Source organism: Vigna radiata, chromosome 7 (assembly GCF_000741045.1).
Source record: "Vigna radiata var. radiata cultivar VC1973A chromosome 7, Vradiata_ver6, whole genome shotgun sequence".
Classification (NCBI taxonomy): Eukaryota; Viridiplantae; Streptophyta; class Magnoliopsida; order Fabales; family Fabaceae; genus Vigna; species Vigna radiata.
In genome coordinates, this window is record NC_028357.1 from 8,531,230 (window position 1) to 8,551,188 (window position 19,959).

A 19,959-nucleotide genomic window follows, 5' to 3' on the forward strand; every position below is an offset into this window, starting at 1 on the left:
CTGACTGATGGGGAATGTCAGTAGGTGTCAGGGGGAATAGGCCGCGGTTGGTCAGAGAACTGCGGCCTATTCCCCTGTGATTTCATTTTTTATTCAAACGTGGGTCAATGGGGATGGTTGACTGGAGTATATGCCGCGGTTCCCTGCTGAACCGCGGCATATTCTTTCGTTTTATTTACGGAACTGCCACCGCGCACCATTATGCTGCGGTTTCTGGTGAACCGTGGCATAATGTGCGCTGTAAAAACCCAATTTTTTACTAGTGAATTTACGTCTGTTAATATAATAATAAATATAAATATTGGCGTTAAGGAAGAGAAAATACAGGCTAAAATTTACGTCTGACTCATTTACATCAGATATAAATTTACATATATTATTCTAATACCAAACATAAATTTAGGTATGTTAGTTTAGCAATAACGATATGTTATTTCAATATACTTAAATTTACATATCCTGGATATATGTCTACCTAAAACAATCATAAATAGTAAAAATAGGGAATGTAAAAAGAATAATTTATGTTAGCGTGTTCTTTTGAATGTCTTGAATCACACAGCAGTTAACATAATAAAAAATTAATCAATTATTTGACATTCAGACCAATATATTTGTCAAAATAAATAGCACTACTTTACATGTATCACTAGTCATATAGTCATTATAATTTATGTTCGAGATCCTAACCTGCACAAATAACTTTAAACTTTTAAGTGTTTAGAAGTTATAAACTTTTTTTTATATTTTAACAACATTTTTTAACAACTTTTTAATAAGACAAATTATTGAAACAGTAGATGAAATATGCACCAGACTGAGAAGATTCGATAACTATACTGTACCAATTAACCATTGAGAGAAGTAAAGGTGTCATACCTGATAGGAGAACTTCCGCAGATCTTCCTTAGCACAGTGACGCGGAAGGATGGGAGTGAAAAAGAATGCACACAATGAAATGGGAATTGCAGAGAAAGAGAGAATAACAAAGCGCGAGAGAACTATCCAGAATACGAAAAATTATTATTGATATGATGTGTCTCAGTGAGTACAATAGAATGAAATAAAAGGAGAAAAAGGAAAAATGAGTTGGGCCGTTAGCCAGAAGGCCCAACAATATACATTGTCATCCCCCCTTAAGCTGGGAGTAGATGTTTGTCATGCCCAGCTTGGAGTGAAGATACTTGAAAACTGCAGGGGCAAGAGGTTTAGTAAAGAGGTTGGCAGCTTGTTCAGTGGTTGATATTGGGAGCAGCTTGAGGAGGCCAGTGTTGAGTTTGTCTCCAACAATGTGGTAGTCGATTTCAATATGTTTGGTACGTTCGTGGAAGACTTGATTAGAAGCAATCTGGATAGCTGAGCGATTGTCACAATAGACTATGGCAGGTTGAGTGGTGATAATGCGAAGATCATGAAGAATATAGGTCAACCATTGTAGTTCACAAGTGACAGCAGCTAAAGCCCGATATTCATCTTCGGAAGAGCTTCTGGAAACAATGTGCTGCTTTTTGGATTTCCATGAAATGATAGAATTGCCATAATAAATGGAGTAACCAGTGACAGATTTTCTGGATTCGGGACAGGTGGCCCAGTCTGAATCACTGTAGGCTTTAAGCTAAGTGTTGTTGTTGCTTTGGAGGAGGATACCATGGCCAGGACTTCCTTTGAGGTATCGGAGAATGCAGTGAGCAACTTGTTGATGTAAGGTGGTAGGAGAAGAAACAAATTGGCTGAGGTTATTGACAGAGAAGGTGATGTCGGGTCTAGTAGTGGTGAGGTAGATGAGGCAGCCAATCAGTCTTCGATAGGATGAGGCATCTGCATCATTAAGGAGATCGCCTTGACTAGTAAGACGTGAAGAATGGGCCATAGGAGTAGGCATAGGGGCACAATTGATCATTCCAGCTTCTGTGAGTAGATCGAGAGTGTACTTGCATTGACGAAGGTGGATTCCAGAATTGTTTCTAGCGACTTCTATCCCGAGAAAGTAGGTGAGATCACCCAAGTTTTTGATGTGAAAAAGGCTATCTAGAGAAGCAGTGATTTGTTGTATCTAAGTGGCGTTGTTTCCCGCAAGGACAATGTCATCAACATAGATCAGAATGGCAGTGGTGTAGCAAGTATCATGTTTCAAGAAAAGGGAATGATCAGCATTAGATCTAGTGTAATGGTTAGATAGAAGAAAAGTGGAAAGTTTATCATACCATTGTCGTCCAGCTTGTTTGAGCCCATATAAAGATCGTTGAAGTTTACATACCTGATTGGGGTTGTGATGGTTGAAGCCAGGAGGAATTTGCATATAAACTTCTTCATGTAGGTCACCATGAAGAAAANCATTGTTGACATCNAGTTGTTTNAGAATCCAGTGATGCGAGGCAGCAATGGCGAGAAGAATACGTAAGGTAGTTAATTTTGCAACAGGAGCAAAGGTTTCGAGGTAGTCTAAGCCTTCAAGTTGGGTGTATCCTTTAGCAACAAGGCGGACTTTAAAACGATCGATAGATCCATCAGACTTATGTTTGACTTTGTATATCCAACGACATCCTATAGCAGTTTTGCCAGGGGGAAGGTCAGTGATGATCCAGGTGTTGTTGTTGGTTAAGGCGTGGAGTTCATCTTGCATAGCTTGCATCCACTGTGGTATTTTAGATGCTTCCTTGTATGTGCGAGGTTTAGTGGTAGACGAAATAGAACGGATGGTGTGCCTGAAATCAGAAGATAATCTGTCATAAGAGAGAAAATTGGTAATAGGATATCTACTAATGTGATTAGTGTGAAAGTCTGAAAGAAATGCAAGAGGACGTTTGGGCCTAGTAGAACGCCTAACAGTGCCAATATGCTCATCTATATTGGAGTCACTATCAGTGTGAGTGTCGGTTAGAGGAGTATTAGCAGTGTTGGGAAGACTGGTGGTGTCATTAGTACTGGTAACAATATCACGAGCAACGTTAGTTTCAGTAACAACAGGCACATAAGCATTATGCCTGGGAAAAATAATATCATCATAATTATGACTATAATTATGAGGAGTAGGCAAAGAAAGAGAGTTAGAACCAGAATTATTGATAGAAGTATAGGGAAAACAGTTTTCATGGAATAATACATTGCGGGACATATCAATCTTATGGTTTTGTAAGTTAAGAAACCGATAACCTTTGGTGTGTTGTGGGAGGCCGAGGAAAATGCCAGGGACAGCCCTTGCATCAAATTTCTTCCTGTGAGCAGTTAAAGTGCTAATGTAGCATAAACAACCAAAAACACGCAGAATAGAAATATCATATAGATTCCCAAATAATTTTTCATGTGGAGTAGCATCATCAAGTAAGGGAGTAGGCATGCAATTGATCAATAAGGTAACATGTTCAGCAGCAAAACACCAAAAGATAGTGGGCAAATTAGCTTGAAACAAAAGAGAGCGAGTAACATTTAATAAATGTTGGTGTTTACGTTCAACTATGCCATTTTGTTGAGGGGTTTCATTACAAGTTGTTTGATGGTTGATACCTTTAATGGAGAAAAAATTGTGCATAGCAAACTCAATACCATTATCGGTACATATGGTTTTGATAGTAGTAGAAAACTGGTTTTCTATGTTTGTGATGAAATCAGTGATTATTTTCCTAACAACAGATTTGTCAGTCATAGGTATTAACCATGTGTAACGAGAAAAATCATCAACAACAGTGAGAAAATATTTGTAACCACGCATAGAAAGAATGCTGCAGGGACCCCATATATCAATGTGAATGAGATCAAAGATTTTTAAACTTTTAGAAGAACTGTTAGGGAAAGGTAACTTTCTTTGTTTAGCACGATGACAAGCATCACATATGTATGTAGAATTATGAACAATGAACGGATATTTAAGTTTCAAGGAGTTCAGTCTAATATCTGATGGATGTCCTAGTCTAAGATGCCATAGGCTAGTTTTATTTACAACAGTATTTGCAATCTGAGTAGCAGAGGAAAGTGTGTTGAGAGAACAGTCTAAAATGTACAAGCCATCGATGAGGTTAGCTATAAAAGTCTTCTTTCTGGTTTGAATGTCCTGTATAGTTCAGCCATGAGAGGAAAAGGTTAATTCATAATTTTTAAAAGAAACCAACTGAGATATAGAGATGAGATTAAAAGAAAATTGTGGAACATAAAGGACATTCTGAAGGTGAATATTGTTGTTAAGAACAACGGTTCTAGAATACTCAGAACAAACAATTTCACCATTAGGTAAAATAATCGAAATCGGTGTGATTCTTTTATATGATGAAAATTTTTGGAGAGAAATACTTATGTGGTCTGTTGCTCCAGAGTCAAGAATCCTATTGTGCTTAGTATGTTTAGAAGTAAAAGTAGGATTGATATTACCTAGAAAAGATTGGTTGGCCGAGGCAGAGCCAATGTGATGAATTTGAGCAGTAGAAGCATCATTTAAATTGTGGTTTTTGAAGAGCTCTGCCAAGATTTGAAATTGTTGAGATGTGAGGCATATGTCGTCAATATTGCTAAGATTATTACTTTTGACATTCGCACTGTCTTCTTGAGCAGACGTATGGTGAATCTGGACTTTCTTGTTATGAAGCTTATGTCATGGAGGATAGCCATGCTTCTTATAGCAAACTTCAATAGTATGACCACTTCTGTTGCAATGAGTGCAATGCTTTCTACCATTCGGTGCGCTTTTAAATCCTCTGTCTTGATTTGGGAACCCATTCTTGCGATAGCAGACAACTTCACTATGCCCATGCTTTCCACAATAATTACAGATGATGGAAGAGGTGGAAGCGGCACAAGCGGTGGCAATTTCCTAAGTCTTGACAACAACAATCAAATTTCCACTAAAAAATTGTCTTTCTTGTTGTGCCACCAAAGAAAACACTTTAGTGATGTCTGGAATAGGATCTAGAAGGAGCACGTGTGAGGTGACATTACCGAATTGATCATTCAGACCCCGTAAAAATTGCATAACCTTGTCTTCTTGCCTCCTTTGCTTCACAACAGTTAAGACTTGACAGTCACATTTGGGTTCACATGTGCAAAGGGGTTCAGGTCCGAAATTCTCAATCTCATCCCAAAGAACGCGAAGTTTAGTGTAATATTCTGAAACGGTAAGATCACCTTGATGAAGGGTTGCAACCTCAAGTTGAAGACTAGAGATCCGAGAGAGACTTCCTTGGGAAAATCTATTCTTTAGATCGTTCCAGATCTCTACGGCTTTACTCATCCAAATGATACTTTGTCTGATAGAGATGGAAACCGAGTGAACGATCCAAGACACGACCATATTATTTCCGCGAATCCAAGCGGCATACTCCGGCTTGTCTTCGTTGGGTGGGCGAACATTACCAAGAACAAACTCGATCTTGTTCTTGGCACTAAGAGCTGTTAACATGGAGCGACTCCAAGAATGGTAATTGGTATCATCAAGAACCGGTGAGACAAGAGCCGTCGCTGGGTTTTCGCCGGGATGGAGATACAGATAATTGTTGACGAAGCTGTCTTCGGCCATGACTGAAGGGAGAAAAAAAAAAGAAAGAAAGAGGTACAAGAAGGGGAAACAGAGTAATGCAGCAGAGCTCTTCAAAAGAAGAGCTCTGATACCATATTGAAACAGTAGATGAAATATGCACCAGACTGAGAAGATTCGATAACTATACTGTACCAATTAACCATTGAGAGAAGTAAAGGTGTCATACCTGATAGGAGAACTTCCGCAGATCTTCCTTAGCACAGTGACGCGGAAGGATGGGAGTGAAAAAGAATGCACACAATGAAATGGGAATTGCAGAGAAAGAGAGAATAACAAAGCGCGAGAGAACTATCCAGAATACGAAAAATTATTATTGATATGATGTGTCTCAGTGAGTACAATAGAATGAAATAAAAGGAGAAAAAGGAAAAATGAGTTGGGTCGTTAGCCAGAAGGCCCAACAATATACATTGTCACAAATGTCACCATTTTTTAAATTTAGGGCATTAATCCCTGCACCTCCACTTGTTTGGCCCTCTACTTCCCCATATTTTTTAATTTTTTTTATATTACCAAAATAACCTTTTTTATAATTTGTTATTTAATTTTTTAACCTTCTTTTATTTCCTAACCCTAAATTTACTTTCCCATTTTCAATTTCATTCTCTCCCTTCTGACGGTAAGATTGCACCCCCCACCTCCACACTTCACCATTTCTTTTCACTATCCTTTTCACTTTTCCGTCCTCACTTTTCACTTTCTCCCTTTTCACTTTTCAACAACACTGCATCCCCATTTTTTCTTCACCTCCAGACTTGTGCATTTCGTAGTGCTGCTTTTGGTGTGTGCGGTGGTGCGGCGGTGTGTTCGGTGGTGGTGGTGCATCGTGTCGTGTGTTCATCTTCGACAGGTTATTTTTTCGTCTCTTGTTCGTTTCGGTTTTTCTTTCGCGCATGTATGGTTGCTGCTGCAAGTTCGGGCTCTGGTTGCGTATTGTTCGTTTCAGGCTTTGCAAAGTTTAGTTTTTTTTTTCGTTTGTTGAGGATGGTCTGCTTGGTTGTTTTTTTTTTTTTTCTAAATGTACGTAAGCGTCTCAGTGTTGTACGTGAGGTTGCTGCTGTTCTGTGTGAGGATTTCTGAGTGTTTGAGGAAGAAGACGCCAGGCATAAACGAACGTCGCACATCCGTTTGGACCTGAAACAGATGTGGATATCTGTTTCACTTTAAACGGATGTTGACATCCGTTGAAGGATAATCAAATCCATTTAAGGTTTACGGTATTTTTAACAGTGACGTACCTTTCTGCTGCTTGCTTTCTCCCCTTCAAAACACGAGCACGCCTTCGAAACACGATCAGGTGAAAATGAAGAATTTTGTTTCAACTTTCCTTCCAGACCAACGAATTCTCACAGTAAAATAGAAGAGAACACAAAAGAATTCGAAAAAAGCAACAATGAAACAGAGAGAGACCTGAACGTGAGAAAAAAAATTAGATTTTTTACATTAAAAGAACAGAATTAAAATTAACCTATTAAATAAATTTTACTTAAAAGCATAATAGAAATATAAATAAAAGATAAATATATAAATAAAATAAGAAAGTATAAAAGTGGGATGGGAAGGTGGAGGTCCAAAGAGGTGGAGGTGCAGAGATCAATGCCCTTAAATTTATTATAAAATAATATTTAAAACAAATCAATAATAAGTTATCACACATGTATTATAAAAACTTGTCAACGTGAAATTCAATGTCAACAATAATTTCGCAACTAACAATCATAACACGTGAAACCGCATGCACGATCAGAATACATTCATACTACTTTTGTAGAATATTATTGACCAAAGTTTCATTCATAATTGGACAAATAATCTCCTATGGGCAACTGCAATTTATAAGCCTTTTTAAGTTGCAAGTGAGAAAGCAAACATCATATGCTGAGTGATATTTGTTTTTTCACAACTGCATGATCTGCCTAAGCATTACATCGATAGTTGTGATGGACAATAACAATGAAGAATATGTTAAATAACTTGTTTTCCTGGACTCAATTGAATTGGTCATATATATGAAGATGTTTGGCCAAAACATACTCCGAACATAAGACAATATGTAATAAAGTCTTGTACATAAGAGGCAATAATTTATGAATCGTTGATGTTTTAAATTTTATAACAAATTAAAATATAGAATAATATGTGGAAGTACCATAATAGAATTGTTATTGTGAAAATAAAAAAGAAACGCTAGAGTTCCCGCTGAAAGAAATATCGATCCATTTTACTAAGCTAAAGTTCCCTCAAGCGGTGGGTAATTAGGACACGACGTTCTTGGATTTTTAATATTTGTGATATATGATTGTGCTATTTGTCACCTGCTCTCTTTTCAAGTGCTGTCCTTTGAAGTCTTAACTCATCTAGTGGTTTCCTTGCATAGACTAATGAATGAATGGTTTCGGTTTGAGAACATTGACCATGCAGTGCAAAGACACTTTCAGGGTTCAGGTGCATTTTGTTTATAGTTACGTCAGAAGTTTCATATGAGTTAAAGATAAGGTCATTTAACTAAATATAAGTTAAGTGGGTTTAAATCTCATCTTATAAGTTAATTTTGTGAGGTTGAGTTAGGTTTAAAATCCGTTTTTTAACATGGTATTAAAACCATGAGTTAAAGTCTATCTTAACATAAATTCTTATTTGTTAGGTTTATTGTTCAACTCATTATTGCACAACTATCGAATCACCCGTTAATGTCTAGTCTCATGTTTGAGATGTATATGACTTGACATGAAGATGGTGTTGGAACTCTCACATCGACTAGAAATAAGATAAATTTAAAGTATATAAGCATGTATAAACCTCTTCTTACAAGTTAGTTTTATGACATTGAGTTAGACTTAAAAGTCCAATTCTTAACAAGTTATGTTGTTGAATCATTTATGATACGATCATCACGAGAAAGAGTATGATTGTTTCTAAATTTGAATCCTCAAGAAGTACAACAAAAATAAATCAGAAAAAAATGTGGAATAAGACAGGGATAAGGGATGCTACAATCTAGCAGATTGATAAGTCAAGTGAAGATTCACCACAAAGATGTTAATCTTTGATGTAAGAATCAGAATATGACTAAAAAGTGTTTACATCAGTTTTTTGTAGCTTTATATATAGATACATAAATTTAAGAAAACACAGAAAACCTAAAACAAAACCCAAAGTCCAAAACATATAAAAATAACAAAACAAAAATAAAAAAACGTAGACTTTCACCTAGTGAGACCGCCCAACAAACAAAAACTAGCTCACCAAACAAATTTAACATTATGTAAAATTAAAATAAAATTATAATTTATTTAATTTCCTAAATTATTCTTCAATTGAGCACATGATCTTCATGTTCTTTAAGTTTCCTCTTTCATGGAACATTATAATATTCAAAGAGACTTACTTTGATCTCTGACCTTGTAAAAAATCCTTTGAATTGTAAATGTTCTTCCTTTAGTTCTTCTCATATATGTTAAGGGCATAGTCCTCTATCAATTTCACAACGCCCGTAATGATTCCTCTTTCTTTTATAGAATATTCACCAACAAAATGAAGGTTGGTTGAGAAAACTTATTTGTGGCAAACCATGTGTTGAAATTCACAACCACTGTGTCAAAATAATCAATGGAGTAAGCTCGTAATTATGTGAACCAGTTTAAGTCGATGCCTTTGAATGAGCTTTGAAAGACTCAACATAAGACGACACCATCTGTCAAATTGAGGATGACCTTTTTAAATATAGACATCCACATGCTCATCAAGATTAATAGATCTATCATATTGGTTGAGTTGTGATAGTTTTCTAGCTTGATGGAACAAATTTTCCATTATTTGAATTGTAAGACCCTAGAAAATTTAATTTAGTAGATGAGTAAAATGGCAAAACAAGTTATATAGCCAATTTGGTTAGAATACTTGGGTAATGAATAAGAGGTATTTGATTCAACTTCCATTAGCAATGTTTTTAATTTTGAGGTTTTCCTAAAATTAAATTTGGGAGATTAATGAACTTAGATATTTTTCTTTTAGGCTTGGAGAAGAGCATTATTTTTTAGATGGTGTAGTTTGGGAGTTGGTAGGGTAAAGGAAGAAAATATAAAAAAAAATATTGGCTTTTTAGGAGTATTCTCACCACTTTTGGTTTAATATGAGTATTCTCACCTCTTTTAATTTTCAATGAGTATTGTCATCACTCCTAGTACCCTATACAATTCTAGTATGTCACTGATACACTGCCTAGTCAAGTTTCACCACTTCTAGTTTACAAGTATTCTGACCACTCCTAGTTTACAAGTATTCGAACCACTTGTGATCTATGAGTATTCGAATCACTTCTAGTTACTACAAATCAATAGAGGGATCTAAACAAGATACAGATCGATAACTTTCTACAAGAGAATTTGTTTTTAATTACATTATAATTCATAAATCTTGATGGTGTTTCACTCTCTTTTCACTTGAAATCTTCAGACGATATATGAATTATGAGTACAGAGATCAGAGCAAGAAAATGCATTCACTTTGTTATCCTTCTTGTCTTCTCTTCATGCATCTGACTATTTATAACTTTCTTGAAAATCTACCTATTGACTGTTGAGTTGTCTACTGGTAGATTAGGTTTATAGCCTTTTTAGCTTCTAAGTCAAACTCAGGTCTATTATACAGTTCTACGGTACTTTATTAGAGATTTTCATTTATGCACAACTTGTTCGACTTGTCAAAGCAGAAGTCTTTAATAGAAACATTCCTAGAATGTTATGTTCTCTTAGGGTAGCACTTTGCACTTTGCAGTACATGCATTAATGGGCATTTAATATTTTTGAATGTTTATATATATTAAGTATCATTTCTTATTCCAAACCATTTTGTTATATGTCATGTGAATAATAAATGCATCTTTCTTAGGTATCTTGCTTAATACAACATTCAAATATTGGTAGACAATGTAGAGTGTTAGACACTTACTAATGGAAGCATTCTTGAAGTACAATATCAGGCATGTTTTTCATTAGACTGTTTCTTCTATAAGACGTTCGCCTTGATGACATGTTTAAGACCATGTCTTATTGTTTAGAGCTTATGTTCATTAGACAATTTACATAATTTAGCTTTTTTCCCATTAACATTGATCTGATACAAAGAGTTAAGATTTAGTGTTTTGTTTTCCTCAAGGATAGACATGTTAATTTTCAGGCTTGAGAACTTATCCTTAAGTTTTTATATTGGTTTAGACGATGCTTATCCTGAATCATCTTTTTAAACCTTGTTTCTTCCTTAGAAGGGATTTTCACACTTACTGTTTTACAAGAGTAATTCGGAAACTTATGTGTAGGTATCTTAAGAATGTTGTCTTACTAAGCTTTTGTAGGCTTTTCCTACTGATCAAACGCTTCTGCCTAGAACATGTAGTGTTGTATGATTCATCTTTTTCTTTTTAGATGACCTCTTTGAGATTGTAGCTTTATACACGTTGTCTATAATATTTCTTGTGATAAGAATCTTAGGTTTGTGCTTTAGACACTTATGAGCATAAGTCCTCCAGGTTTTCTATTTATGATTGATTAGACCTCTAGATGATTCATTTGATAAATGCTTATATGATTCAATGTTGCTTGTTGCCATATGTTCAAACACTCTTTCTTTCTAAGGAATATTTCATTAGATTTCTATTTATCTCCATGAGGTGGATGACTTCCTATAGGAACTTCTTCTCTTGAGTTGTTGTTCCACTTTGGTGGCTTGGTGAATAAGATCCCCTAAAGTCTCATAATGGTGCATTTCCACCACTTCTTGAATCTCCCTATTTAATCGATTTAATAATCTAGCCATTGTAGCTATAGGTGTTTCTTCTAAATCAGCTTTCATTAAGGTGACCTCCATCTCTTGGATATACTCTTCAACACTCCTATTTCCTTGTGTAAGTCTTTGTAATATGTTAAAGATCCCCTTTTTATAATAATGAGGCACAAATCTTTCCTTCATGGCTATCTTTAATTGCTCCTATGTAGAGATTGACAACCTTCTCCTTCTAGCTATGTCCATGGTAATTTGATTCCACTAATTCATAGCATAACCTTCAAAATCTAAGGATGTAATAAGAACCTTATCATCATCCTTTTAATCATATGAGTTGAATATTTGATTAAGCTTCATTTCCCATGCCAGGTAGGCTTTTGGGTCATTAACTTCATCAAATTTAGGGATAACAATCTTCCTCCACATTTTATCTCTTCTAGGCATGTGGTTCCTAAACTATTCTCGTCTTTGGCCTTGCCTTGGTTTAAAACCATGATCATCTTCATCATTATCCCTCCCAAGCGTGTGGTTCACAAACTCCTCCCATCTTCGGCCCCTCACTGGTTTAAAAACATGCTCCTCTTCATCATTATGAGAATAATAGTTTGAATCATCATGTCTCTTTCTCCTTTTGTCTACTCTCTCCAATACCACATACATTTTCATTAGACTTTTGTAGCCTTCCAAACTATAGTTGAGTGTGTTGTTGCATTTTAGCCATTTGTATGTTCAACTTCTCTAGTACAACCATAATTGTCGTAATCTTAGGTAATGGAGGATCACTATTTTGGAAAGAAGCCATGTCTTGCAAGAAAATGTTAGTAATAATAATAATAATATATTTAGGACCTCACCACTTATCTAAGTGTCTCATTCAAATTTCAATTGTATATCACACAAATAGGCTATTTTTCAAAGTTCTCTCTTGCCTTTTTCCACTCAAATTCCCTTTAGTGCTTGAAAGAAACAATATGAAAAACGTTATGAGATCTAAATCTTGACTCAAAAGGTCAAAGAAAATATAAAACTCTAAACAAAACTTCAAGGAATTTTTAAAAGACACAAAATAATAAAATTAGAAAATTATAGGACTACCAAAAAGAGTTAAATAAGACAACGCGGAGACTCTAAAAAAAAGACTGAATGTGATTTAATAGATTAACAATCATAAGCAATAGTGCAACATAATAATTTGTGTTGAACTCTACAATTTATTTTTTACTCTTGGATCCTTACTTTCTCTTTTATTTTGCAATATATATTTGTTTCCTTTTTACTTGGATCCACTATTTTTTTTTAATTTGGCAATTTAACACACACAAAAAGATCTCCCCTGAAACATAAAAACTCATGCAAGATCAAGATAAACACTTAACTGTGACTACATTTAACAGAAAAACAAAAACAAAAATAGATAATTTGCACGAGTCAAATGTAAAAATACACAAATTAAAAGAACACAAAAAAAAATTAAAAATTAAAAATTCAATGAAATTGGATAAATTATTAGATTTTTTTAATGCGACAAAAAAATTAAGATAAAAGACGATATTCAAACTAGAACCTTGTTCTAGATACCAAATGATACGATCCAGTCCAGGAAAGAGTACAATCTTTTTTGAAATTGAAATCCTCAAGAAAATAAATCTGAGAATGTATCAAAGTGGTCCAGCGGAATGTTTAGCATGAACAATAAAGCAAAAGGGGGGCGAGTTAGTTTCTTATCACAAACGATTGCCTTTTATAATTTTCTCTTAATTTTAATTTCCTTAGCGAATAAATTAAAACAAAAACAAAAAGTAAGGAAGAGAGAAAATTGCACAAATAATTTTATATTGGCTTAGTCATAAGGATCATATGTCTAGTTTCTTATCCCAAATAGAAATTAACTGTCCACTATCACAAAACCAATAAACTATAACAATAACACAGAACGACAAGTTTAAGGATTTGGAAAACACTTCTCTTGTTACCACAAGAGACAAAACTCATTTTCCCTGATGACCACAACGGATGAACATCTTTTCTTAATGTTTTACGAAGAATGAACACTTTCTTTGAATCTTCACAAAGGATGACAAACTTCACTTAGCAACAACAACAACACTCAATCACACTCCCAATGACAATTCTCACTTTTTCCAACACCAAAGCAAAGCATAAGAGTTACACAAACCTTAGATCACATTTTTCACAGTTTAAAGCAAACAGATGTGTGTTAGAATGAGAGTCTAAAACTATTTTATAAAGATCTCACTCAAGGATACCTCCAAAAATTCATTGTCATCTTTTTTCTTGCGTGATAATCGATTATCCACTTATGGTAATCGATTATGAATTTAATGAATGCACAATGGTCAAAAACATTCCTAAAAACTCCAATGGTTAGTCGTAATAATTGATTACGATAAGTCAAATCGATTATGTTATTATCATAGTCTGATAAGTCAAATGAAGATTCTCCATGAAGATGTTAATCTTTGATAAGAATTAGAGTTCTAATCTAAGAACCAAGAGAGTTCTCTCTCAAAAATGCAAATGTTATGACTCAAAAGTCTCTACATATGTACTTAGTGTTCCTAAATATAGACACAAATGTTTAAGACACCTAAGAAAGCCCAAAAATAACTTGAAAATTAAAATAAAAAAACAGAAACAAATTATTTGTAATTAAAAGAAATTATAAATATTTTTAATTGTCTAAATTATTGTATAATTATGTTTCAAATCATGATGTTCATGTGCCTTTGAATGATCTTTATTACTTTAATTCACCATGGCATTCTCACAACAATATATATATATATATATATATATATATATATATATATATATATATTCTTATTTTCTGTTGTAGATTATACCTTCCTTATTTGATAAGATGTTTTTTATTGCCTAACAAGAGATTCTCTTCTTACATTTTTTGTAAAAATATTTACAAAATATTTCGACAGTTAAGATATTTGACATAATAATAAATACATTATTAATTAATAACCTTAGTGTAAACTTACTTAGTATTTATAACGTAATAGACATTTTACCTAGATTTTGTTTACGTGCTCCTGAATTCTTAATTATCATATAATTTGTATTCTAATTATGATATGATCTACTAAATGTAATTATGTTTAGATTAATTCCTATCAAGCAGATATCATCTTGATGTATAGCGATTCACTAAGTCTAATCTAATGTTGCCAAAATGGAATACATAAAAGAAAATAAAATTTAAAAGCTAAGATTCTTCATTCATTGCGTGAGGAACATTACACATACATAGCATGGCAAGATGGATTTATTCCTGTATAAGCCCTTTCCAGAAAAACAAAAGCAAAGATGGGCTATTGTCTCTGAAGCCAATACTAATCCTTAAACCAGAAAGGCTTCTTCAGATATATACGTGTTTGGACATATGGGGTGAGATTGATGGTCCAACATATTCTTTCTGTTCTTTTTATTCTTGAAGTTTATGATAAAATAGTTCACTGTAAAACTAATATCATGTTGAAATGATACAAAAGTTTGAGCTTTGATGAAGCTGTTCATTCTGAACTGCAAATCAGGCTATGGATCCATTTTCAGTAAACTTATCAACTTGAGAGATGTCAAGGAATGTATAAACTCCACTTGCTTTGAGAAACCTGAAATGGTTGCATAAGAAAAGTCAACTAACCAAATCAAATGGTTTTAAAAACATTGTTGAAGTGTTGAAATGACATACTCATCTCTAAAAGCTCGTGCCATAGACAAGCAACCTCCTGGAACAGATGATTGAAGGTTCACAGCAATGTTAGGATTATGAATACTCTGCCTCATGTGAACCCAACCATGTTGTCCATGTCTCTCGTTTGACACTTTTGCCCTGAAGCCACAACAAAACTAGTTTTGGTTAGCAAATCATAAAGAAATATAAAATAAGAATTGTTGATCTGCTTGAACTTTGTTTAACATGTTTCTACCTGTACATTTCAGCATCAATGGGAGCTGGATCGTCATTTGTATCTACAAGACACCCTTCACTCACCCAACAATCACCACATGAGTCTAACTCCCACCCTCTCAGCCTCCCTTCCTGCACACAAACACACTCTTTATATTTTGCATTCATCATCATCACCTTGTGCTCCAAATATGAAACAAGGATTTAAAAAATTACCCACAAACTACAATTTTGATTGCAAGTTCAAGATTTTTAATGAACAAGGAGATACCCAACAAAGCAGTGTGTTAGAGATTATACTGATAATATTTTTCTTCTAACATATATAATATACCTCAATGTAGTTTCTAAATGTTTGAATGGCTTCTGATCCTTTAGCTTTAGCATGTCGTGGTTCAGAGACAATATTTATCCTAAGCTCTACTGATTCAAAGGGTTCTTCAAGATCTTTTATAAGACTCCCAATCCCTTCATTTGATCCCGCAAGCTTCATCCGCACCATTTCAATTATAATCTTGACCACCATGTAAGCACCTTGACGAAAAAGGAAGAAGAAACATGGTGAATGAAAACATGGAAATGAAAACCATGCATGGAGCTTAATAAGTTGAACCTACCATCATCAAGGAAATGGTTTTCTTTAAGAGCACCATGCCCAGAGGTTTCCATCATAAGATGTGTTTCAACTCCATCACTGTTAAGTTGAACTCCCTTGTCAATGACATTCCTGTATCCTACACGGTAGAGGCAATGGTGACCACCTCTATCAGTTATGAATCTGGTGAGTGCCATGCTTGTACGAGCGTCGGTGACTATGGTTGTTCCTGGATGTTCCCTTAACACAATGGCAGACATGAGAGCAATGAGTTTGTCACCATTTATGGGGTTCCCTTGGTTATCAACCACCCCACTTCTGTCTACATCAGTGTCGAAAACTATTCCAAGATCAGCTGAGTTTTCTAACACTGCTGCTCTGGTGAGTGCCATTGCTGTTTTGTCCTCAGGGTTGGGAATGTGATTCGGAAACATCCCATCAGGGTTCAGATGCAGAGACCCAAAGGTATCTGCACCGAGTTTGTCCAACACATCCCATGTGAAGAATCCTCCTGACCCATTTCCAGCATTAACTATAATCTGCACATTTTGTTGATTTCATTGCAATCAGATTGTGAAACTTTCAAAGCTAGAATGGCTAATGACAAAACAAGATGAAGACTTCAATTTAAACACAACAAATATCAATGTCTTTGGGTATAAAGGTGTTAAGAAACTTTGAAATAACTTGTAAGTTACTATTAGTAAATTACCCTAATCACTGTGGCTGCTATGAGCTCAATGTAATGAATTAAGGATAAAATGAGTTAAAGAAATAAGGACTATTTATCTATTGTAGAGGGTCATGAGTGAGACCTGAAATCCCTGAAGTGGAGTGTCAGGATACAGAGGATGATCGATTCTCTCCCTGATGATTTCTCGTAGGTGCATTGCATAAGTGCTCATAAAATCAACTTTTGTTGGTATGACACTAAGCAAAGTAGAGACTTTGGCCATCCTATTTGCATATTTTCGAGCAGCTTTATCACATATTTCCTCCACCTCTGTTGAAGTCAATCCACCTCTCTTTGTAAAAAATTTAAGACCATTTCTGGTATAAGGCAAGTGGGAAGCTGTCATCTGCATCACAAAATGCATAGTTAATTTGAAGCATTTGTGTTAAGCTCTGAATATGACAGAACCATCACATCCATTTATAAGCTTCTCAGTACTAGTCTTCAAGTCTAGTGTCACAAACAGCATTCATTTGAGTTCATGGATTGTATAGAAAATCCTAATCAGGACTCAAAACAAAGTAGCATTAACCAACTTGAAATTGTTGCTGTTACAAATTTTGGTAACCTACCATGATTGAAGCATCATAGGAAAATGGAGACAATATTGTGCTCATGAAACAAGCTGGTGTGGTAGCTAGTCCCATGTCAAACACCATGCAACCTGCATGAGCAAGACCTGCAAAAACTGCAACACTCAGTTTTGACCCAGTAATTCTAGGGTCACGTCCAAGAGACACTCTCACATTCTCTACAGGGTATCCTCGTTCTTTCTCTAAACCTTTGATAACCCATTCCCCAAAACTCTGTGATATTGCCTCCACAGCAGGTGGAGTAAGGTCAACTTTTCTGCCTTTCTCACCATCCAATGCCACTCCTCTAACATCTGAACCATTCTGAAGCCTTCTAATCTTCTCCAACTCTTCATCCACCACAACTTCATCGTACTTCGCAGTGCCAATGGATTTCACACTTATGGATTTACTGAGCGGAGCAGAAAATGAGAACCCAACTTTGTTATGCAGTATATTCTTCCCTGCTGATGAAGGAAACTTTGTTTTGTGAGTGTTCTTGTGCAAAGATGTTGAGAAGTTTGGAGAAGTAGAAGCAGCCATTGTTTGTTTTGTTGGCACACTTAATTTGTTTGAATAAAAATCAAGCCTCGGGAGATAAGGTAAACACAGAAGCATTAAACCATAACCTTACAAATCCAATATCTCAGGAACAAAGAAATATCTTTAACAAACTTACAAACTCCCAAGATTTTTGTACATGCTTTTGTCTTCATTCCAATTGTTGTGTCATTAATTGATTGAGTTGCATGTGATATTTTCATAATAAACTTAGCACCTGCTATATTCTGCATAAGCTACTTCTGCATCCAAAACGTGTTCATGAAATTTATGGCTATTTGTCATTACTCACTTCCATTGTTCAAACACAAAATTGACCGAGTTTGTGGCTAGTGTCAGTTGGAATACCAAAATAATTACTATCAGTAAGTGGAGCTAACTACACCAGAACTGAATTTTTCTCCTTACATGTTTTTGATTTGGTGAAAAACTGGGGAATCAAATGTTTAAGCACAAAATTCCCATTCTTCAAGATACCATAAGTAGCAGTAATAGAGTTTCAAGTTATTAAAGTCATGCAGCCATATCTGGTGAGAAGTCTTAGAAAGGACCACCAGAAATTTGGAGTCTCTGCATGTTTCTGAGAACCATATAATTAATATCTACTTGGTAGTGGACAGGTTTATTTTTTTTTTCTTGAAATGTAAGTTTGGGTTCACACACTCACATGTTTATCTGTCAAGACAAACCATGAACACAAATAGAAAACAAAACTTTCAGAAAAGAAATTATAGCAGTCATGTTCAGAAGATGATGGTGAGATTATGAGATTCTTGTCATGTATTTCAAGACCTGCATATTAAAAGTATAAGTAAATGATTGATTTAGTAAATAAAATATAGATTTTTTTTGTCTTATTACATACATTTTTTTTAAAATTTATTTAACTACAGATTAATCTTACTCCCTGTCATGTAATAGTTATTTAAGAAGTTTTCCCATTTTTTTTGTAAATATTTATTTATTTTATATATGTTATTATTTCTTCTTATTTCATATAACAGTCACTTTTCCATATTTCTTCTAGTAAAGTAAAATCACGGGACATGTATTTATCTTTTAAATAGAATAATAGTTTTTCTATACACATTTTTTATTTTAAAAAATTACATATTTTTTAATACTAAAAGAATATTATTATTATTATTATTATTATTATTATTATTATTATTATTATTATTATTATTATTATTATTATATGCACTTAGCACATTTTTTTAATATAATTTTAAATACAGCAATTTTATTTATTAAAAGATTATAATAAATTATCCACGCTTCTTATTTTACTTTTCATTATACTACTGCTTTCGTTTTATCTTTGTCATTATGTGGTCGAAAAATGAATGATATGACCAGTTAATGATATTTAATTCTCTTTAAAATTTTCACGAATTTAGATTCTTGTAAAGTATATGTTGTTTTCATTTTGTATACTAATTTTTTTTAATATATTAATATATTTTAAATATTTACCATATAAACAAGATCAAAACGTCAATAAAAATCTGGACTCAACTTTTATATCAACGTATTTAACATTTAAAGTTGCACAAATAAAAGAAAAAGTAATAAGATAAAAATAAATAAATGTGGGTTTGTAAATTTGTTAATGCAGAAAAAGAAAAAAGAAAGGTTGCTGTAACAAATGTTAGATTTAAATTCATTTTATGTCATTGTTGACAAGGTTTAAACTTTCGTATCGTCCTCATATTTGTTAGGAAATCTTAAGTAGGTCTTCATTTTTACAACTTTCTCAATTGGGTTTATATATTTGAAAAAAGCTTAAATACTCACTTCGTCCTATGGAAGTAATTTTTAGTTTAGTATCCACTTTTAAAAATGTGGACATTTGGTTCCCATATTTTAAAATTTGTATGAATTCATTCATATCCGTTAAGTTGGTTGAAACGACCTTAAATGTTAAATGGTGTGGCAAATAACTTATCTTACGTGACAAAAGGTAATTTTATAGCAAAGACAAGTATGAAAATATCATTTAATTACAATAAATCAAATACATACGTGCTTGCTGTCAGAGCACTTGTAGCAGAATGGTTAGCGTGGAATAACAAACCAAGAAGGGTTTTAATATAAACGTGTGCCTTTTAATTTCTACTCAATTAAACTTACTACGCAAATAATAATAATAAATGACAAGAGTAAGGTTGAGAGAAATTTCCACAAATGAATTTTATATTAGTTCGGATCTTACCAATCCTATGTCCAGTCGCTTATCTCAAATCAAGA

At 34.1% G+C, this 19,959-nt stretch overlaps 1 protein-coding gene across 1 annotated transcript; it reads right to left on the reverse strand.

Annotated features, from left to right (window-relative positions):
* Positions 1 to 14,554: 14,554 nt before the first annotated feature.
* Positions 14,555 to 17,851, reverse strand: LOC106767349 (phosphomannomutase/phosphoglucomutase). Its single transcript, XM_014652221.2, has 7 exons — positions 17,149 to 17,851; positions 16,659 to 16,922; positions 15,866 to 16,382; positions 15,583 to 15,782; positions 15,268 to 15,380; positions 15,030 to 15,170; positions 14,555 to 14,949 (listed from the first exon to the last, which is right to left on the reverse strand). The coding sequence occupies exons 1-7, from the start codon at positions 17,764 to 17,766 to the stop codon at positions 14,868 to 14,870; spliced, it is 1,935 nt and encodes a 644-aa protein (XP_014507707.2). The 5' UTR covers positions 17,767 to 17,851; the 3' UTR covers positions 14,555 to 14,867.
* Between the last annotated feature and the right edge of the window lie 2,108 nt (positions 17,852 to 19,959).

Coding starts and splice junctions, on each gene's coding strand:
- LOC106767349 (XM_014652221.2), bottom strand. CDS start 17,766: ATGCTTCTGTGTTTACCTTATCTCCCGAGGCTTGATTTTTATTCAAAC. Junction 16,383..16,658: donor CTCCACTTCAGGGATTTCAG/GTCTCACTCATG, acceptor CAAAATGTGCAG/ATTATAGTTAATGCTGGAAA. Junction 15,381..15,582: donor CATTTAGAAACTACATTGAG/GTATATTATATA, acceptor GTTTGTGTGCAG/GAAGGGAGGCTGAGAGGGTG.